We start from the raw sequence: 23,640 nt of genomic DNA, 5'->3' as shown, positions 1-23,640 counted from the left end.
TATTTTTTCTATCATTAAAAATGGGTAGATAATAGCTCCTGTGCCTGGAGCAAGTGTTTTGAGGCTTTGTCAGGTTGGATATGTAGGAAAGCCCGAAAGGAAGAACGTCAAGGTTTATAATGGCAGGAGGTTGTGTTCATCCAGGACTCTAAGTACACCAAAGGGATCATGACTGTCCATATTAGCAAATGATACTGAGACAAATGAACTCTAATTTGTTAATCAGGCTGCAGTAATACTGTGTAAACTCAAAACTGAAGGTACAGAGAGCTCAATTTACAGCACAGTACAACATATTAAAGGTTGGGAAAAATTACTTTGATAGATAAAACCATGTTATAAACTCTCATAGATTAAACTAAACAGGAGTAACTTATTACCGAGTAGGAGAAACTGAAGACACACAAGTTGAAAGTAAAGTGTAAAAAAGAAAAAGGAAGAGGAAGTTGGCATTAACAGATGTTTTAAAAAATGTTATTTCATCAAAATTATCCCACTACCACCCTCAATTCTATAGACATTGTCACAACAAATTCTGCTGATAAGGTAGTTCTCCCAATCTCCAATCTGCAGAACAACACAATTTTCTGACTTTGTTTTCCCTTATATTTAAGGAAATGGATAAACACTGCAAATTCTGATTTTTGGTGTGAGAACTAATAAGTAAAAGTAGTTGAACTGCCACTCAGTAACTAAGATTTCATTTTTATCTTTTCTCTTTTCAAGTAAATCAAAGTATTTGCAGTTGATGCAAAAATGACAATATAAACTTAAAATGGTCCTCCACATACACTTTTTAAACTACAGTACTCCTTATAGTATCATACATCCACAATAAGAACATAACAGTTAAGTGAAAACACACTATTAATTAAATTGTTTTGAAGTTAAGTTATAAAAACTCTAAAAATAAAACAAAACTAGAATAAACCGGGTACCAGACATTCCAAGTCCCCTAGTATCAATTTGTTATGCATGTAGAAAACCAGAAATAAGTTCTTTCAGTCTAGTTTAATACTAAGTCAAAATTGATATACTTATGTTTCAATGGATCATTCAATCTCCAAAGTATATTTTAATCTAATAGCATTAACACCCTAAGAAATATTAGGCTTCTTTAAATTCTACATTTTCCTTAAAAATATTTTTGAAAATTAGTATCCAAATTATATCTTTTGAATATCCTCATATGATGAGTAGTTTAATGCTATTAAAGGATAACATTGATTTAATTATCTGAAGATTTTTAACCTAAACAGAAATAGAAATGAGTCAAGTTTTGTTTAGACATCTAGTTTGTTTTACCATGTCATTTATTTGGCCTTGGTGTCCAGAAAACTCTCTGACAATCTTCCTAGTTTCTATGTCCAGAACACTAATGGAGAAGTCATCCAAGGCGAGTCCCAGAATGCCACTAGCAAAATAAATTCATCAGTTTTAATAAACAAGCAGACAACACCCTTGAACTAACACCTCAGTCATTTTCACTTTCTTTAATCGAGTGTATCTTTGGGGGAATTAAGCAAAATGCTGTTCTTTTATATTAAAAGTCTGATCTTTCCCACTTGGTAAGTTATATACTTTACTGAAATTAAAAACTTTTACCAAGAGTATCAAGAAAACTCATCCTGAAAACTTTACCTGTCTCTATGTAGCAGCATCATATTTGGAGATGAGTTGAGGCTCATAGAATGTATTAAAATTTTGTTTTTAAAGTTCCAGAATTTGAGTAATCCTTCGCTACCAGTCGTAATTGCCAACTGGTTTAATCCATCCACTGCAACACCTCTAACAGACCCTTTATGAGCTTTAAAGTACATGTTAAAAGAAAAAGAGAAATAAGAAAAAAAAGGAAAAAGTAATTTCTTTATTAAAATATTTAAGTTCTATTATTTACCTTCCCCAAAATTTTGAAACTACTCTGAATTTTAGGAAGTAGGGAGAAGATTATATTGCTCAAGTAAAAACAAAGTCCATCAGGTTAATGCACAAAGGTTTCAAAAAACAGTTAAGATCTTCTGTTTAAAGCAAGAAGAAAACAAAAATTTTATAGCAAAATGGCTGGTACACAAGAATTTAATAAATGCCAATGACAGTTATTACTCTTATTCTATCTATATTACATTTTAAAGAGAAAAAGAAATAAAATTCAATACCTTGATCACCACCAAAACTTCCACGATGAATACCAGACTGCATGTTATATACATCTACAGTTCCTGATGAGAGACCAATCACAGCAAAGTTTCCACAAGAAGTTATATCCAGTGCCTTAGGAAAAAAAATTTAAACATGAATGACATAGGAAATAACATATTTACTTTATAGCTTCCAAAATGTTTTTTATCTACTGATTACCTTATTTTTTTCAAAGCATAACATGATAAATGATTTTGCTTCTTTAATTTCGTTACACATAATATAATTATATTTGGGTATATAAGAAACATCTGCTTGGTTCTATCTCCTTTCTACGAAGTATGAATATATTATTATCTAAGATAAGAAAACATAACCAAACTTAACCCTACTTTTTATAACTTGTGTTTATTTTAATAGGATTTATTATTAGTCGACCTGCTTCTGGTAATCTCCTTTTCTTATTCATTCTAACCTCTTATCAAATGCAGTATAAACAAAGCAAAATGAGTAAGCTGAAAGGGTTACCTATGAGTAACAAATTGTACTTTAGTGCATGGGCTCTCTGATAAATACTTTTGTTTGTTACTTACTGGTTACTCGCCTTATTCCAGGTAGCTGAGTTTGCCAGGCAATTGACTATGTATCACTGTGTGTATGTGTGTGTGTGTGTGTGTATACACACACACACAGACACACACAGAGTGGTCTATGAGTGATCATTACAGGCTGTGAGTTAAGAACACAGGTTCTAAATTGAATAGTCCTAGGTTCAAATCCCAGCTCTTCCATTTACTACAATAGTTTTACTGACCCTAGGCATATTACTCATTATATTAAGCCTTAGTTTTATTATCTATAAAAAGAGGCTAACAACAGACCACATCAAAGGATTGTTGTGATAATATAAAATAGTATGTTCAATGCAGAGAGCCTGGAACTAAGTAAGTACACAAAAAAAGTTGGCTGTAATTATCGTTACCACAAGTACTATAACAGCTATTTAAAACTGAGCAGGTAAACTTAAGACATCCTCTCCATGGTTTAGAAAATACTACAAAATCTTAAGTCTGGACTTTTATACTATGGATAATAGAGCATACATACTTACAAAGAAATCTGTACAAAACAGAATCGAATGTAGAAGTCAAAACTTTTAATAAGTATTTTCAAAATCCTAGCTGCCTCCTTTGCAGACACTGACAAGCTGATCCTGAAACTCATATGGAAATATAAGGGACCAGAACAGCCAAAACAATCTTGTGGATAAAAAGAACAAACTTGGAAGATTCAATTTTCCTCAATTCAAAACTTACTACAAAGGTAAGAGGTACCATAGTCAAGACAGTGCCACTGATGTAACTATGGATATATAGAATAAAACAGAATTGAGAGTCCAGAAACAAACCCTCACATTCTGTCAAATAATTTGGGGCAAGGGTGCCAAGGCCATTCAATAGGAAAGGAATAATCCTCTGGACAAATGATGCCGAACAACTAGATATGAATATTAACTCAGAAAGGATTGTAGACCTACATGTAACAGCTAACATTATGAAACTCTTAAAAAGAATCACAGAAATAAATCTTCATAGCTTTGGATTGGGCAATGATTTTTCAAAAACCACAAGCAATAAAAAAAAAAATGGACTTCATCAAAATTAAAACTTAGGCAGTAAATGACACCAACAAGAAAACAAAATGGCCCATAGAATGGAAGAAAATATTTACAAATCATGTATCTGAATCCAGATTATATAAAGAATTATCACAACTCAGAAATAAAAAGATAATCCCATTAAACAATGGGCAATGGATTTAAATAAAATTTCTTCAGAGAAGATATAAAAACAGCCTATAAGGATATGAAGAGATAGTTATTATAATTAAGTCATGAGGAAAATACAAATCAAAACGATAATGAGATATGACTTAATACCCAATAGGACGGCAATAATCAAGAGGAAAGACAATCACAAGTGTTGGCTAGGATGTATAGAAATTGGAACCTTTATACATTGCTGGTGGGAATGTAAAATGGTGCAGCCTCTTTGGAAAACTGGTTGACAGTTCCTCAAAAATGTTAATCATACAGAGCTACATTATGACCTAACAATTCTACTCCTAGGAATAAATGCAGAGAAACAAAGCATATGTTCACATAAAGGACTGCGCACTGATATTCATAGCAGTATTTATAGCTAAAAAGTAGAGCAAACACAAATGTCCACAAACTGACAAATGGCTAACCAAAATGTGGTTTATACACAAAATGGATTAGTAGTATTCAGCAACAGAAGGTATACACTATTGATACACGCTATAATACAATGGGGATAAACCTTGAAAACATTACGTTAGTGAAAGAAGCCAATCACAAACGACATATATTGTATGATTCCATTTATATGCAATGCCCAAACAGGCAGATCCATAGAGATAAAAAGTAAACTGTCTAGGTTAGGGAGATGGAAGAGGTGAAAAGTGAGAGACTGGGGATGGCTGCTAACAGGTACTGGATTTCTTTATGAGGTGATGAGAATGTTTTAAAATTAGATTGATAACATCTTGGCAATAACTGTACAATTCTATGAATAAACTAAAACCACTGAATTGTACACTTTCAATGAGTGAATTCTATCTCAATAGAACTGTTTAAGAAAAAGCAGAGGCAACACTTTTGCAAGCCAAATATGACATTTTTCTGTATATCTTAAAACCTGAGGGACTTCTGGCTAAGATGGAAGTGTAGATAGATATACCTTGCCTCCTTGAACAACCAAAAGGAGGACAACAACAAATTTAAAAACAAAAAAGACCCCCAAACTGCCAGAACTGTATATGTTCTGTAAGGAACTGCATATGTTCTGTGTATGTTCTGTAATAGAACTGTAAGGAAGTCTGACAACCAAGGAGTTAAAAAAGAAACATTCATTCAGCCTGGTAGAAGGAGTGGGGAGGGGCAGCCGGGGCAGAGAGGACATGTGCAAGGCAGCCGCTGGCAGACTAAGTGGTCCCACATTTGCGTGCAGATAAATGAGGAGGAACAATTGGGGAGAAAGATAGACCGCACAACCCAGGGTTCCAGAGCCAGGAAATAACACCTCAAAAACTCTGGCTGTAAAAACTCATGGGTATTTAGGCAGTGGGAGAAACTTCCAGCCTCACAGGAGAGTCTATTGGAAGGACCCACAGGGTCCTAGAACATATGCAAGCCCACGTACCTGGGAATCAGCACCAGAAGGGCCCAATTTGCTTGTCAATAACGGGGGAAGTGACTGAAAGCTGGCAGAGAGCCAAGCAAGCACCACTGTTCCCTCTCGGTCCCCTCCCCAACATACAGTGCCACACCACAGCGACATGTGTTGTCTCACCCTGGTGATACCTAAGGCTCCTCCCCTTATTATGTAGCAGGCACACTAAGGAAAAAAAAAATGAAAGAAGAGATCAAAGCTCCCAAAACAGAACTAAGTAATGAAGCAACAGCCAACCTATCAGATGCAGAGTTCAAAATGCTGGTAATTAACAGAAATGGTTGAGTATGGCTGCAAAATAAAGGAAGAAGTGAAGGCTATGCAATGTGAAATAAAGAAATATATACAGGCAACCAATGGTGAAGGGAAGGAAACTGGGACTCAAATCAAAGAAGGAGGAAATAAACATTCAACCAGGACAGAATGAAGAAACAAGAATTCAAATAAAATGAGGAAAGGCTTAGGAACCTCCAGGACAGCTTTAAATGTTCCAACATCAGAATCACAGGGGTGCCAGAAGAATAAGAGGAAGAGAAAGAAATTGAAAACTTATTTGAAAAAATAATAAAGGAGAACTTCCCCAATCTGGCAAAGGAAACAGACTTCTAGGAAGTCCAGGAAGCTCAGAGAGTCCCAAAGAAGTTGGACCCAAGGAAGCATACACCAAGGCACATTATAATTACATTACCCAAGATTAAAGACGGAAAGAATATTAAAAGCAGCAAAAGTAAAGGAGATAGTTACCTACAAAGGAGTTCCCATAAGACTATCAGCTGATTTCTCAAAAGAAACCTTGCAGGCAAGAAAGGGCTGAAAAGTATTTGAAGTTATGAAAGGCAAGGACCTGTATCCAAGATGACTCTATCCAGCAAAGCTTTCATTTAGAATGGAAGGGCAGATAAAATGCTTCCCAGATAAGGTTAAAGGAGTTCATCATCACCAAGCCCTTATTATAGAAATGTCAAAGGGACTTATCTGAGAAAAAGAAGATGATCAAAACTATAAACAGTAAAATGACAACAAACTCACAACTATCAACAACTGAATGTAAAAAAAAAAGACAAAAACAAAAACAAACTAAGCAAACAACTAGAACAGGAACAGAACCACAGACATGGAGATCACAGGAGGGTTATCAGCAGGTAGGGGAAGAGGGGAGGATGGGGGAAAAGGTACAGGGAATAAGAAGCATAAATGGTAGGTACAAAATAGACGGGGGGGAGTTGACAATGTATGGGAAATGAAGAAGACAAAGAACTTATATGTATGACCCATGGATATGAACTAATGGAGGGAGTAGGGGGACGAGGAATGCTGGTGGAAGGGACAGTGCAGGGCAGAAGAGAATAAAGGAGAGAAAATATGGGACAACTGTAATACCATAATCAATGAAATATATCTTTTAAAATAACCTGAACCTAATAGAAGATTTACCTATTAACAAAAGCAAACCAAAATAAAAAAGAGGAATGAAACTTACAAGTAAATACTGGCATTTAAAAGCTGTATTTAAAAAGGCTTGGACAATCCGAACTTCTCTATAAAGCATTTCTCACAACAGACAAGCATTAGAAAACAAGAAATAAAGACTTTAAATAACTTCTACATCTATAACTCATTAAAGGTTTAGCAAAATCCTACTGCTATAGTGAAAAGAAATCAGGGAAGAAAGGAAGGAAACAAAAATATAAAGAAAAGAAGAAACCTTCAGAATCACAGTCATTGAATAGAGTACCATACATTCAACATAATTCATCTGAGAAAATATATTAATAAATGTTGACATCATTTTCAAAGTATTCTGAGTAATCCTGTATTAGAAAATGTAAATAACCAACATATTACCTCTGATTGAGCAAAGCTTAACTTAAACCTAAAGAAATTCTCTGAAAGCTGGAAAACTTAACACTATTAGAAACTAATTTCAAAATATTAAACTATGTTCTTTCAACTACTATTATCAATAAAGATGAGCATGACAAGACCATGACAGGACAGTTTTATGGAGGAAAATGCCCTTATAAACAAGCTCACTTACTGTTGCAGTTATGTCGTCTTTCTTCAGATCTTTTGGCTTGAGAAAGTAAGTGCCTATTGTAGATCTCTGATAGTTCCAGGTTGAGCAAGATAGCTTACCTTGATGGCAAGCAATGATATTATCCCAGTCACTTTCACGAGCTTCCTCTAAAACATAATTAAAATAATAAATCAAATTGTTTTTAATTCCCCCACTCATTAATTCACTTATTATTTATTAAGCATCTACTATTCCATATTATTATTAGTCATTAGAGATATAATTATAAACAGGTAATTCTTGACAGAAATTAGTTTCCAATCTAACAAGAGATTCTGATTAGAAGAAATTACAATAAAGTATGGTAGTGCCTTATAAGAGAATTAAGAGACATTTTGTTAAGAAATTTGGGGAGTAATAAATGGATCCCTGAAATAAGCAATAAAACAATAAAAATTAACTGGGAGGATGGGGTAGAAGGGCACACACAGGCCCAGAGTAACTGGAACAAAATTAAGCAGAGCAAGTAAGTGAGGCATTTTCTTAACAGGTGAGAGGAGACCAAGGCAACTGGGGCCACATTGCAAAGTGCCTTGAAAGCCATGTTAAGGAGACAAGATTCTACCCTAAAGCTAGTAAGGGGACACTGAAGATTTTTAAGGTAAGTGACATGACTCAGACATTTTAGAAAGATCACTCAGGTTCTAAGATAAAAAAACAGAAAGGAGGATGGTAAAAATTAAAGTTAAAAAAGATAATCAATCATCAGGTTGGTATAATAACCTTGAAGTAAAAATGGTGCCTATGTAGTTATTTCGATGATAGCTTTCACTGACCAATCCCATTATCTACACATTTTTCTTCAAATGACTTCTCTGAACGAAGCACTGCTCTAATTGTATATAGCAAGACCCCAGTGTATTCAGGTCTTTATTACCATATTCTGCCATGTATAATGCACCCCCCGTGTGTAATGCACACCCATGTTTCTGGTCCAAACTTTCAGGAAAAAAAATCATCTTTCATTTTAATTTTTAATTCAATTATTTATTTATATTTAGAAACAAAACCAATTATCATATTCCCAGGGTATTATTTTCCACATGATTATCCTTATTGCTTTCTAGAGTTATACTTTAACACATAGGCATAAGAATCAAAAACATTTATATAGATATGGATTTAGTACTACCCATGTATAATTTGCATCTTTATTTTTCCCTCAAAAATTTGGGTAAAAATTGTACATTATATATGGCAAAACATAGTAAATTATTCAGAACACTGTGTTCTCAGTTCTTTTCTTTTTTCATTAGTGACTTTTATTATACCAGGCATATGATAGAAGAAAAAGGACTACAAAATGAAATATCAAATATTGTTTATTAATAAATCTTACAGAGAAGAGAAAATGCTGAAATTAATAAATAACAAGTTCAAATTAGAAATAACTCACTTTTAGTCTTCATGCAATACTAGCATACACTTGGGGTTACCTTCTAGATGCTTATTAATATTTGCAAAAACATCTACTAAAATGGAAGAAACAAAGAAATATATAGTAGGAAATGAAAACAAAGAACTTATCAAAACACAGTAGAAAGTTACTTACCAGCTGCAAACTTCGTGATGGGTGGAAGTCTCACTGACATGGCATTCTGAAGTCCTTTACGTTTGACTCTCTTTTTATTTATTAATCCTGGGGTCAGGGGACAAAGGAACATAACTATGAATCCTTCTTAGTGAAAATGTACATACAAGTTACTCACTGTCACATAAAGTTCAAGATTTTACAATTTATGTGAGAAGCAAAATAAAGATGTTATTACCACTATCATTAAATCATTTGTGAAGTTTAGCCTAAGTCATTATACCACAAGAAAATAAACTGCAATGTAAATAACTGAAAGAAGGAGGTGAAAATATATTTTTTCTTTTTTCCCAGATATTATGGTCATACAGTCACATCAATCAAGAGAAACAGCCAAATAATTATTAAAAGTAAGTCTCATTGGGCCAGATACAGAACCAATAAATAAGTAAGTTCCCCACAATGAAGCAACACTTAATATCATTATAACATATATTTACCACTGAATAGTCTTAAATATATAAGAATAGGCAGAAAACTAAAATAAACTTCACTGAGAAAATGAAAAGACAACTTGAATGTGGATATATCATATTGCTAGATGTAAAGAGTCTCTGAAACATCAAATTTCTTCAATTTAATTCTAAGAGAAACTGTTTTGTATATTGATTTTAAAAATGATCTTCAAATTCACCTGGAAGTATACACATGCATGAAAAATCAGGATAATAGCTTAAAAAGAATAATTATGAATAAAACTGAAAACCATTTTTGTTTAGTAAACAAAATCTTTCAAATGCTGGAAACCATGGGAAGAAAATAAAATGTGCCCTATTTACGAAGAGTTGGAACACTCTGATCCTTTCTCTAGGCTCCTTTCCACCTTTAAAATTCTACACGATACAGGTACAGGTAGCTCCAGTCAGACCATCACTGCCTTTTGGGTGGCAGCAGTATATTTTTACCACTACAGATGTCTATTGCTTTTGAATAATCCTAAATAGCACCTCAACCACTTCTACAGGAACACTGATCTTAGGAATTGCACTACTACCCTTCCATACAAGGGTTTTTGTTGTTGTTGTTGTTGTTTTTCATCTAAAAGAGGGAATACATCAATAAAACCTCTTCTGGGCATCTCACAGAATCTTGAAATGCCTCTTTTGTGACCAGCAGGGTTTTTTCTACCTTGCAAATGACCTACCATGTCCCAAGCTCTTGTTAAATTTTTCATGTACTGTAGAAAATGACTGAAGAGTTCCATCTTGACCTGTTGACATACATAGAAAATGCCAAATCAAGCTTCATCAAAACAATGGACCATCTGAATCACAGTTCTTATAAAATTAGATTCTATGAAAAGATTGAAATTACAGTTTGGACCACTTTAAAAGGAAAGCCAGACTGCAACTCTATTTTTCATTACAGTATTCAATTGTGCACAGAATATTATTTATTAAGACAAAGAATAAAATGAAGTACTAATAATCCCGAGTACATTAATAGGCAAGAACTACATTTCAGAATCTGACCATTCTGTCTCTCAGAATTAATAAACAGAATGACACTCCAAATTAAGATAATTATCATCTATAGCGTTTCCCAAGTATTCAAAAAGAATGACCTAGTGTCATAGGTTCGATTCCCAGTCAGGGTACATGCCTGGGTTGTAGGCCATGACCCCCAGCAACCGCACATTGATGTTTCTCTCTGTCTCTCTTTCTCCCTCCCTTCCCTCTTTAAAAAATAAATAAAATCTTAAAAAAAAAAGAATGACCTCATTTTCTTCACCTCCTTTTACTTAGATTTTTAAGTCAAAGTGATATTTGAATTTAAAAATGTGCAAATAACAAACAATAAATATTAAGTACCCTGTTCTCAACTCTTGCTGGAATAAACTAATAGCGTGAAGCAGAAACTCACTTGCACTGAGAATTTGTTGTCCATTTTGTCCATAATATCTAATTTTGGTAAGAGGAGCACTATGTCCCATTCTGAATCTCAAAAGCCGGCCTTCACCTGTGGGACCATCAAATATCCATATCTGCCACGAAATAAAAGCATAAGGTTCTTCCACAATGTGTTAAGTGATCTGCAAATAGTCAAATCATCTTTGACATAAATCAACTGGGACTGGGTAGTGCTGGCCAGGCTGCTGACCCTAGAGTGAGGGTTGGGGGAGAGATAAACTATCAATGTAACCTGCTATGTTTTTTTTTTCATCTATACCAGTACTTATTCCACATTCCTTCCATCTTTTAGGTTCCAGGCTGAAACATTACAGCAGACTTGTAATAACCTGAAGAGTAGGACAAAGGAGCCAGGAAGATGATAAAAACAATAATCATAATACCCTGAGAGCATTGTCAGCACCATTTGTGATAAGAAGCGGCTCCCTATGGAGAAATGTCAGTCCGGCAATTGCTGTAGAATGTGCATTTCTCATTTGATTGATAAATTTTTTGTCTTCAAGATCCCAGAGTCCAATATGGCCACATGGGCTTCCAGCTGCCATTACTGGATGGCCATCTGTTATTGAAATAAAATACAAAAACATGTACCATAAAACAACTAATCAATTCTTCTTTCTACCCTTTTAATCCATAAATGTATAATTAGAAAAGACTATACACCAAGAACCTATCAATATTCCTTGCTTGGAATCTTTATACTCCAGTATTTCATTCACTTCTATTAAATTACAAGAAAACATCTATTAAGAAAATTTCTGAGCTTCAAAGTAATGAACTTTAAGTGTTCTTAAGCCTTACCAATAATTAAGAGTTACCTGTGCGAAATGAAATAGAAGTAATAGGTCCCCAGTCTTGACGAAACTTCATTAAAGTTTCATCAAACTTAATGTTGTGAATGACAACCTGACCCGACATAAGACCGACAGCAACAACATCCACAGCTGGTGCCTGAAAATTAAATTATTCAACGTTTAAAATGTTTTCAAATAGCTTTAAAATCCTGAATATATGCATCATTACTTAAGTGTTACCAAAAGAAACTATTATTTAACACGAAAATATTTAAGAATATTTTTTCCCAGGTTACTTCCTACCTCGAATCTAGTAGTCACCATCTCCTCCCCTCCCTCAAACCATATCCAACTTGGGAAGAAAACAGCCATAACAGAAAAAGAAGCTCATGTATAAAATCACTAGATCACTGACTGGATGGAAACAGAAAAAAAGATACAATTCTTGGAAAACATAAAGGCTTGCCATGTGCACAGCAACTACAAAGGAGGTGTTTACTCTAGGAAAACAGGAAAAATCTATAAAATATGCGAAAAGGCAAAAAAGTTTTATAATCAGTATGTTCCAGCTATAATAGCCTAATGATTATAATTTTCATTTGACACAAAGGTCTTACATACAGGCTCTATAATAAGTTCCTCTATTTTAGCACAGAGGATCAATGTCTGATACCATTATAAATGGAATCAGGTTAAACATTTTATTAATTTGCCATCATATCACTACTGTGCATAAGACCCTGTGTAGAAGCTGTGGATACCAAAACAAGTAAATCCACTGCCCTCAAGGGATCTAGTTATCTGATACTTTTGGGGTCTCTGGGTGGGCAAAACAGAACAAAGTTAATAGTAATATAAAAGAATGAAGAAATGCATATAAATTAGGTATAAACAATGGATATTTAGAAAGACAAGGGTACACTGGCTGCATATTGTGTCCAATACACATTGAAGATTCTCTGCAGACATACTTGTATTCATTCAGACAAGCTCTGTACTCATAATTATGAATAGCAGTTATTTCTGGAGGAGCCCAGAAATATTAATGAAATATTAGAATCTAGGCCCCAAATATTTGAAGCTACAAATCTCAACATCCTGACAAATGTCTGTTTGACCTACAATCTCACTTGTTTCACTGAACAACTCATCTCCACTCTGTACAAGGCACTGGACTACATGCTTGCAAAAAGATTGGAAAACAGGGTTCCACAGCAACCACTAGGTAAGAGCCTAATTTCAGGCAATACAGTTTCCACAAAGTTTGTAGGCAAAAGTTTTATTATTTGTTTTCAATTACATTCCAAAACAATATTTTTGGCATAATACTTATAAAGATAAACTAGTCTATATATTAGTCTGTCTTTTGGTCTAAAAATACAATTGATCCTTAAAACTGAAAAACACTAGTACTAACTCCGTTTTTTCTTTATCTTAAAACATAACACTAACCTGCTGAAGAGCTGTTACTCCAACTTTCCATCCCGGAAATGTATACAGAAGTTTACTACAAGGAGAAAAACAGTTGAAAGCTATTTTTTGGAAGAAAACAAAATCAACCACACATTAAAAAGTTAAATAATAACAAGTGATACTTAAGTTCTTTCTCTGCCCAATACTAGTCTAAATATACATATTAATACTGAAACATACATATTATTTAATACTCAAAACAGTCACAGAGGAGGGTGAAGGGGGAGAGGAGGGTATGGGGGATAAAGGGCGATCGACAGAAACATGACTTGCACAACACAGTGTACAGATGATGTTGTGGAATTGTGCAGCTGAAACCTGTATAATTTTGTTAAGCAGTGCCATCCCAATAAAGTCAGTAAAAACGGAAAAAAATGATCCAGTGAGGTAGACCTATACCACTTTCCAGATAAAGAAACTAACAAACTTAAATGTGTGAAATAATTAAGCTAATGTCACATGGCTAATAACTGATAGAACGCAACACAGTGAGATCAATTCTAGATCTCAAGCTGCTAATAACTCTAAGAAACTAAAGAGAAAAAAATACATGACCAAAAACTATTTTATATTATAGACTATAGTATAAAACAGTCTAATATAGGCAGATCTCATTTTTCACTACAATGTGTTTCTAGAAACATATCATAAAAGGGATTATAACTACAATACTACTCATGTTATTAAGTGTTATATGACAATACTGATGCTGTTCTAAATTTCAGAATCAAGCTATGAATAAATAAGTCCATGGAGCAGAGACATCTGAAATTGTTATAGTGATAACAAAGTACTAAATAATGTATTAAATTCTGTATGTGGACACAGGTTAGTTCACTCAGTGATTATGTGATGGATAGTTCACGTACAATAAAGAGTGTAAACTTCACATAAAGAGCCTCCGAGACAGTATCTCAGTCATCGCCAAGCCTACCGCAGTCACTATTTATAAAACTGAATGGAAGCACTGATTTAAAACTAAAAACTAGGATAAATATCAAATCTTTAATAACATTACTTTCTCTTTTGAATTTAGAATTGTCCTTTGGAAAGGACAATTTGGATGGTCATATATTTTTGTTTGCCTTTTTGATACTATACAAAGACACCTCAGCTGACACTTTTTTCCTCTGGAAAATGTTCAAATAACAGGTGAGGTATTCAAAATCATTTATCTAGCCCTCCAGCTATATCAATAATATTCTAGTAGATGTCTGTCATGTTCATGATTGATGATAAAAGTACTTCTACCCTGAATATCATTCTTAAATGCTTCAACTAAATTAATACTAGTTTGCCTTGCCTTCTCTTACTTTTTGTTTATCAAAAGCTAGAAGCTGCCCTGTAACTATTTTATGGTTAATTTTTTTCTGAACCTATGTTACTTTGCAAGAGACCTCTCAACAGCTACATGGGGTTTTTTGTTGTTGTTGTTGTTGTTGTCTGTTTTTTTTACAGTGACTAGGGCCATTAGTATACACTTTTCTATGGGCACATATAAAGCTGCCCACCACGTGCCATGACCACATGCCAGCTTTCACATATGAGATGCCATGAATAACAATTCCAAAAACATATATTTACTAAAAGCCCTCCAAGTAAACATATACAAGCAGGGAGAATTGAGAGACTTAAGTACACATTAAGGAGTAATAGATAAGGTAGGTGCTACCCATATCATGTTCTAAATAAAGTGCTTACTTGGATTTCACATTCCATAACTGTAGGCTTCCTTGTTCACTGCCAAGAAGTATTTTATTCAAGTATGTACTTGGATGCAAAATTGCAGAAATTTTAAATACTGATTTATCGAAAGTCAACTGCAGGTATTCTTCTACAAAAGTATAAGTTATAAATAACATTTAATTATTTTTTATAAACTAGTTCAAAAATATTTTTCATATATCCATATATTTAGCACTTAAGTCTACCACATCAAAGATTTATATACTAATATAAATCAAAGACTTATATACTAACCTATAAACATTTCATAAGAAATTAAATAAATGTGATGAGGGTAACTGTAAATGTGATTTAGATAGTCGAAAACTTTACAGAAATTCTAATATCAATGCTATTAAAAATTCCGCTCGCTGCTAAATTGGTTTGTAGAAATAAGAAATAAGAACTTAAAAAGTTGATGCTAGGAAGCAGCCTTAACATTTTCATAATCAAGAGGCAGAGAGAATGTTCCACGTGAAGTGCTTGCTCTGAGCTCTTCCAGGGAGTGAAGGACCAGATACACAGAGGACTTGATGGGTCACTCAAACATGTAAAAAGTAAGGGGCAAACCTTGGTGAAACTAAGAACATACTTCTCACACTTCCACAGAAGAACCTCTAACATATGTGCAATCTTACACTGGTTTAAAATTCCTACATGTGAATTTTGTTTTCTACTTCATACATAGTCCATCCACAATGAAAACAATTTTTCACTAAATTTTCCAATAAATTGGAGTACCCAAGAAAGCATTCCTCATTTAGTCTTTAGGCTCGCACACTACCTGGCACACTGCTGCACACGCTCAGGGTATCCCCAGTTTAAGGAGTACGGGTACAGGTAAAAATTATACATGTACTTTAAATACTATTTTTTAAAACCCTCCCTTTACTTGTAGTTTACAGTTTTACTTAAACTCATTACAAACAGCTTCCTGCAGGTACTAGTTCAATGTGCTGATGTAACAGTAACAAAATGCTGGGCATCAGCATCATTAGAGAGCCAACTGGACTCTATCAGATTCTCAAACTTTTAAAAAGGCCTTTTAATATCCACCTGCACAGGGACCACTCTTGGAATTCTGTTCCCTCTACCTGAGCAAAGACAAAAAAAAAAAAAAAAAAAAAAAAGACTGACAAGTCTGAATAACATGGAATAACTCCCAGGAGGGCAGTCTCCAGGTTTTTTTACTAAAAGCAACCTTACTGAATTAAATGATGAGTGAACCAAGAGGTAATACAAGATAAAAATGTAAGCAGATTAAAAAACTTAAAAGCTTTAATTCACAATAGACCAGCAGTCTTTTACTGAGGAAAGCTGGGGATATTCTGGTATAAATTCCTAACCTTAGAAATTAAAACAGTCCCATAAACTTAGCTCCGTGCCACTGTGTAAGAGTTACCACTGCTAAAGGACATGGACTCATCCCTAGAAAAAGGAGGTACATTTTCCTTCAGATGACAGGATCTTCAAGTTTATTATTATAATCTCCATCACTAAAAGCGAAAATACAAACCTAGAATTAACAGGTATAAACATATACCAAAATTCACTCCCCAGAGAATATAGCATGTCATTAAACTTGAGGAACTGCGATGGAAAATGGGTAAGTTGAGATAAGTCCATTAAACAGATTATAAATAGCTCAACTAGCTGACTAAAACTACTTATCCATTTTGTACCTAGAACCTTTTCCCTATACATGTTAATGATTTTTAAAAATTTTTTAACTGCTTATATATGAAACCTCTGGTATAGATTGTTTAACTATAAACATACTATGCCAAGATAAAGGAATAAATTGGTTAATTCTTACCTTCTGAATATATGTGCCAAATAATGAGAATGCTGTCAGTATCAACGGAGATAATGTGATCTCCAAAGGGTTGCAAAAGATGGATTTCTGCCTTATGACCCTTAAAGGTATGTACTACCTACAATGTCAAAGTTCAAAAGAATTTCATATTACTCATTCATCATGTAATATCATTCATACTAACAAAAAAATGCTAATCTTGAAGATGTTCATGTTAAGAAATGTGGTACAATTTTCGATTATCCAATTTTTGATGAACAAATAGCAAAGAATCAAACAGTTTCACCTGTTCCTCCAGCCATTTCAATAATAAGAAAACACAGAAGTGAGACCTCAGAGGCTCAGCCTCTCACCTGAGAGGCACAGGGAGGAGGCACACACACATCTGGGCCCCTCACCCAACCAGCACAACTCCATGCATCCTAGAAAACTGGTATGTGCTAGAAGGCTGACCTTTACACACTCCATCAAAAGCTGGCTTCCAGATGAGATGAGGAAGGTAGAGAGATACTTCTAACAATAACTTCTTCCCTAGAAGAAATACTGTGTTCCTCAGTAACTACAGTCCCTTCTCCATGGTTTCAGTTCTTACCAGGTTCCAGTAATGTTATTTCTTCTCCTTCTCCATTTGGCCCTAGTGGTGGTAACAGTGGTAACAGGTTCCTACAGTTGGTTGTCTTTGATGCCTTCCCATACCTAGTATTTGTACCTCTCCCAGGGAAAACTACAAACTGCAATAGTTTGCAAAAAAACAGACATTTTTCCTAACTCCCTAAAAATACAAACATCTCCCATTAAAGAACTCAATAGGTAAGTTGCCATCCTACCACATAAGTAGTGATGTTGGAAGATTTTGGGAACAAACATCAGTTCATTCACCCTTGACAAGTACAATGATTCTATTATTTGGCTACCTAGGCATCTCTACTGCCATGCCCTTTCATGCTGGACTGCTAAAGCCAGGACATCTCTCAAGTTAGTTGTCCCAGGATGAACTTAGAAAACTGGTAGATTAAGACAAAAAAAAAATCTTCCTTAGCAGTCGAGAAAACAAGAGAATCTAGCTTTCTCTAGAAAGGGAACAACAATTTGGTTCTTTGAAAAAGAGTCACAAGCTAAGTTGTCAATAATAAAAAAAGCCAATTCCTATGAAGCAGTGGTGCAAATTTGAATGAAGTCCGAGAATGTGCCAGATGAAAAATGGCAACATTCAAGACCCCTCCCTTACCATGCAAATCAACTACTAATACAAAAGACAAGCAAATTGAAATATTTCAGTGATGCAAACCTCTTTATTACGGGCAAATGCAGAGAAAACATTCCCATAAGCAGCAAATACCAGCCTCCCATCAGCTGCCATACAACAGATATCCTGTGGAAGAGAGTTACCTAAGAAAAAAGAAATATAAAATAAAGAATTGTTAAGATCTTGAAACAGACAGAAACCTCAAGTATACATATAACATTTTTCATAGTTATAATTTAAGAATACGTATATGAAGTCTGTCCAGAAATAGTCCAACCACTGTTAATATAACAAGAATGGTTTGTGCAATATCTATGTAACCTGGCAGCCAAGGAGTGGACTGGAATGCGCATGTGTGAACAATGAGGACTTCACTGTACTAGTCAGTGGGGGTGGTAGACATCACTGAGTGAGCATGTGTACTGTGTGGCCATTGCATTCAAAATGACTGAGCAAGTAGAGCAACAAATCTCCATCAAATTTTGCATTAAGCCCCGGCTGGTGTGGCTCAGTGGATTGAGCACAGGCCTGTGAACCAAAGGGTCACCGGTTCAATTCCCAGTTGGGGCACATGTCTGGGTTATGAACCAGGTCCCTGGTGGGGGGGCATGCAAGAAGCAATCACATATGGGTGTTTCTCTCCCTCTCTTCCCCTCTCTCTAGAAATAAATAGATAAAATCTTTAAAAAACAAAATTTTGCATTAAGCTTGAATATTCCTCTGCAGAAACTATTCAGATGATTCAGAAGGCTGCAGCTATGGGCAACTGGTGATTGGCAGCTTCATAATAACAATGTGCTTACTCATTCATCACGTCTCATGCAGAGTTTTTTGGTGAGACATGAAATCACTCAGATGATTCAGACCCCTTCCAGTCCAGATTTCACATCCTGTGACTTCTGGCTTTTCCGAAAACTAAAATCACCTTTGAAAGGGAAGAGATTTCAGACCATCCATGAGATTTAGACAAATACGACAGAGCAGCTGAAGGCAACTGGGAGAACTGTGTGAGGTCCCAAGGTGCCCACTTTGAAGGGGACTGAGGCATCATTGTCCTATGCACAATGTTTCTTGTATCTTGTATCTTCAATAATGGCTGGATATCTTCTGGACAGCCCTCGTATGTAAATAAAAGCTGATAATTAGAGTATAAAATTTTGACTTTAATGTTATTTTAGACATCTAATAACTATGAGACTGAAACTATGAGATAGCTCTAACCCTTTCTAAGAGAATTAATGTCTCATATTTGCAGACATAAGAACATAATTTGAAAGAAGTAAAAAGAAACTTTTTGAGGTTATTTGGGAAAAAATCCTCACTTAATACATAAAATGATAGTCATCCAGCCTGCATGTGAATGTTTTCAGAAACCCCAAGTTCACTAATAACTGCAAGAGAATTTAAAAAGTAAATCAAAACTTAGAACCCTGTCTAACTCTATACTATGGAGTATCCTCAAAAGTACTCCATATGACATGCTACATGCTGACCCTTAAAATGGACAACATGGCTTCCACTCAGTTTTCTCCGAGGTAAATATGCCTATCACCTCCTACCATTTCTCATATGATAATTTCTTGAGTCCTCTCTCACTATCATTGTCACACTGTCCTTTTTTTTGGTTTGTTTGTTTCCTGTTTTGGGGCCAAGAGGATTAAGTATTTCTCAAGCTGCACATTACACTTCACAATTTCATTTCTAAAATACTGTTTTTATAGGTTTACTATTCACTTATGTGTTCAACTTAGGTTACACTGCCCTTCTTCTGCCTTCTATAATCTTTTACAAAATATAAGTTTATCAGATATACCCACTAGATTCCTTACAGATATCCTGTTTCTCTCCCCAAGATCATATTTAATGGTAAAACTAGAAACTCTCAGCTGTGACAAGCCCATTATTGTATTAAACAGTTTTCAAACAAATAAATATTCCTTTCATTGGAAGAAGATCGAAATGCAGGAAAAGGGAAAAATTCTCCCTTACAGTAAAAATAGCAATGAAATCAGAAAATCAGTATTTGGTAATCATAATGCTAATTACTGATTCAGGCAAGAATCATCATTGAATGATAAAAGCAGTAGATGACACTCTGAAGAGTACTAGGATATTTACCATAAGATGCATCTTAATTACAAAGGGCAAAACTTTAAAATGGAGCCTCCTGAAAAATATCACCTTCACCAAATAATCAAAGTTACTGCTGCTAGGAAAATGGCTAACCAACAGCATGTGTCTCCTGATATGATTTACTGAGAATTCAGCATCATTTCTTTGTTATTCTTGCCATCAAGCATAACCTGAATATAATTACGAGGAAATATTTTGAAAAATCAAATTGAAGGACATTCTAGAAAAGAATAGCCTATACTGTCTTCAAAAATGTCAGTGTTGTGAAAGACAACAGAAGTCTGACAAACTATTTATTCCACATAAAAGAAGACTAAAGAGACATGACAAGTGAAAGTAAGACATGATCTTGACTCCTTTTCCTTTTTTGCCACGTAAGTTTATCTGAAATACACACTGGATTCCTAGTATGTTCTGTAAGTCTTAAATTTATACCAAAATTTTAAAAAGATACACAACATGTAGAAATTCAGAATAAAGTCTATACTTACTCACTGCAACCAGGCTAAGTTTCTGAACCTGTTTAAAAAAAGAAAAATAAATAAATAAATTTTCATTAACAAAAACAATTAATCTAACACTTGAAGATCAAAATATAACCTTGTACATAAACTTGTTATATTATTCTTCCTAAAAGACATTTATTAATCCTAACTTTTGTTGTTACAACTACTCAACTGCTGATGTACCAGGAGAGCAGCCACATATAATACATAAGCAAATGTGATTTTTGTTTTTCAGGGTTCTTTGCAAGGGTACTTGACGAGAAGTTCTAGCAAACCAGTAGCTACAGTTGCTGCAGTTCACTCTTCAACTTCATGATGTTTCCATTGGCCACAATGTGCTAAGTCGTCTCCCAATGGAAACGTTCGGCAAATAACACCTGATTTCCATGACAAATATGGTAACACTGTATTAGCCAGTGGAGCCACTTTCTGTGTTCCTGCAGGGGCACATACAGCCACACAGACTGGAGTAGAATGGAACCTGTCCCCTGTTGGCAGAGTCACCCCAAAGGAATGGAGATGTTAGTAATTGTACCAGCTGGTGTAAAAATTAATTGTCTCAAAACCACCTCATAATTGATGCCGAGTGAAAGCACTGTGTACCCATTAAAATGTGGCAAGACTGAAGAAATAATGTACATTTGAAACCTTAAAAAAATAATAATATACAAACAAATGTGTGTGGCTGTATTCCAATAAGCTTAATTTATGATTACAGAAATTTGACTTTCACATTATTTTCTTCTGCCATGAAATGTTATTCTTTTGATATTTTTACCCCCAACCATTTAAAATTGTCTAAACTGCTAATCTCAGAAGCACAGAGCTCAGAGGGGTATAAGTGGGAATTCCAGCCCCAGAGATGCAAAAAGGGGCCTTAGAGATTAATTAAATATCCTACGTTTCTTAAATGAGAGTAGATGCGTGTCTCCATACCATGCCAAAATATGATCATATTGCATTCTACTACTGTGCAAATTTTACTTGGAGGTTCTTATGTTAAAATAAGCAAAACACACATGGAAAAGAATTAAAGTATCATACAAAAACAAGTGGTGAGCAGGATTGGCTTGTACGCTGTAGTTTGATGACCCCAATCTACAGTTAACTGATCTAGCTGTGTAACCTTGAAAAAGTTAATCTCCCGGTGCCTCAAAGTCCTCTTCTATAAAATAATGATAAATATAGATACCCACTTTGAGATTATTATGAGGACTCAATAAATAAACTTTAAACAGAATGGAGCCATACAGTAACTGCTTAATAAATGCTAGCTACTACCAGCACCGCCTCCACCTTGCGCATGGCCCTCACTTTCCTATTCTGCTACCAACAGTAAGTTTCTTCTCGCTAATAATCCATTTGATGTTCACAATCTTTCAAGGAATATAACTTTATAGCATGGCTTCCAGAACAGGTGTTTTGTTAACACTTGCTATTATCTTCATCATTAAGAAAAGGTTCCTCCTTTCACCGAACATACATTCACTTGGAGAAGACAAAAGAAACAAGTAAACAACAACAAAGACTATTTCAATGACTGAGAAGTCCATCACTAACAAGCTGGAAGGCCTTCGGTAAATTTTTCTGAGATTTAGTTTCCTATTTTACATAAGGTGCTACAAAATGCTTTGTACCATGCGAAGAAAGTGCTATAAGGCTGAGAGTAGCACTGTGCGGGAATCACAACACTGGTAGAAAACAGATGCTCAGGGGAAATTTAGGGAAATTAGTTTGCTATCAAATATGGTTAGTTCCCTAAATCATAACAAATCTCACCCTCTTCAGTCTCAAAATAAGTTGGTGGGAATTTCTAACCCGGCTTGTGTGACCAACCACACAATAAATACCTTGCAATACTTTCTCATACTGTGCAGGGCCTAGGAACTTGTTTCCATCGTATTTACATCTGCAAGGGAATTTCATTAAATATTTACTGAACAAATAGATTGCTATACAACTTAAATGTTCTCTAGCACTTTCCCCTTAACCAGGCAGCTTCCGAAACTCGCCCCTAGAGGACTGCCAGGTCTAAAACAGCACGTGGCGGTACTGAGATGGCGAAATGGGGTTAGGAGAAGGGCAAAAAGAGTAGCCCCAAGTAGGCTGTGTGTAGGCGGGGACAGCGGGATCGCCCCATGGTAGACCTAGGGGCTCGGAAGGGTGGTTCCCGGGAAGCGGGTCTAGGAAGAAGTCACTTACGTCATACGTGTGGAAGCTCTTGCCCACGCAGGTTGTCACGTAGAATCGGCGCTTCAGCGCACTGAACCGCACCACGTGTGGAACGTCATTGCTGAAAAGTCCCAAGGCCCGGAACCCCGCGAACAGCGCGCTAGCAGTGCGGCCTCCCGCATTATCCTCCATAGTGGCGGCAGCACGGTAGATTCGGCTTGTGTTCCGACGGAAACCACGCACCTGGTTTTCAAAGCGTCTCTTGGAATAAACCTTTGCTGGGGCTGCAGACTCACAAGCGCTTCCGGCACCTCCTGCCAATAGCGTCAGCGAGGACTGGCCTCAGTGCAACTGAAAAAGCGCTCCCTCTGGAGCTCATAAGGTGGGCGCGATTTAGGTTCCGTGTGGCATAGTTTCCAACAACTTAACGGTGCTCTGGAGCTCTGGTGGGGCTGATTAGTCACTTTTCAAATGGACCTAGAGGCCGGAGACAGACTAGGGGGGCGCTCAGGTCCAGGAGGGTGAATGGGAGACCAAAGTCCTAACCCAAAAGTAGTCAGGTTAAACATGTGGCTACAATAACATGTAAAACTATGAGACTATCCAGAAAATTTGAAGGCTGACTGGATATTTGATGATATTAAGAAGTTATTATATTTATATGATAGTAGTATTAATAGTATGTTTTTAAGGTCTGTATTGTTTGGCGATACATACCAACATATTTATGGATAAAATTATATATCCGTATTGGCTTCCAAATAATTAGGGGTGAAGTACAGAGTTTGGATGGAACAGATTGAT

At 35.4% G+C, this 23,640-nt stretch overlaps 1 protein-coding gene across 1 annotated transcript in view; it reads right to left on the bottom strand.

The window, feature by feature from the left end:
* The window catches only part of WDR36 (WD repeat domain 36), a 40,002-nt gene extending 16,834 nt beyond the window's left edge, over positions 1–23,168 (bottom strand). The window contains exons 1-15 of the mRNA XM_028515693.2: positions 22,867–23,168; positions 20,650–20,677; positions 18,068–18,168; positions 16,780–16,897; positions 14,940–15,072; positions 13,218–13,272; positions 11,790–11,922; positions 11,355–11,530; positions 10,925–11,045; positions 10,206–10,271; positions 9,023–9,109; positions 7,432–7,577; positions 2,157–2,271; positions 1,642–1,807; positions 1,306–1,414 (exon numbers count right to left, since the gene is read on the bottom strand). Coding sequence (XP_028371494.1) covers positions 1,306–1,414; positions 1,642–1,807; positions 2,157–2,271; positions 7,432–7,577; positions 9,023–9,109; positions 10,206–10,271; positions 10,925–11,045; positions 11,355–11,530; positions 11,790–11,922; positions 13,218–13,272; positions 14,940–15,072; positions 16,780–16,897; positions 18,068–18,168; positions 20,650–20,677; positions 22,867–23,028 — 1,716 coding nt within the window. The 5' untranslated portion in view covers positions 23,029–23,168. The remainder of the gene's footprint in view (positions 1–1,305; positions 1,415–1,641; positions 1,808–2,156; positions 2,272–7,431; positions 7,578–9,022; positions 9,110–10,205; positions 10,272–10,924; positions 11,046–11,354; positions 11,531–11,789; positions 11,923–13,217; positions 13,273–14,939; positions 15,073–16,779; positions 16,898–18,067; positions 18,169–20,649; positions 20,678–22,866) is intronic.
* Positions 23,169–23,640: the final 472 nt, after the last annotated feature.

Source organism: Phyllostomus discolor, chromosome 3, assembly GCF_004126475.2.
Source record: "Phyllostomus discolor isolate MPI-MPIP mPhyDis1 chromosome 3, mPhyDis1.pri.v3, whole genome shotgun sequence".
Classification (NCBI taxonomy): Eukaryota; Metazoa; Chordata; class Mammalia; order Chiroptera; family Phyllostomidae; genus Phyllostomus; species Phyllostomus discolor.
Note: the sequence above shows the minus strand (reverse complement) of the source record. Positions and strands in the feature narration are given on the sequence as shown.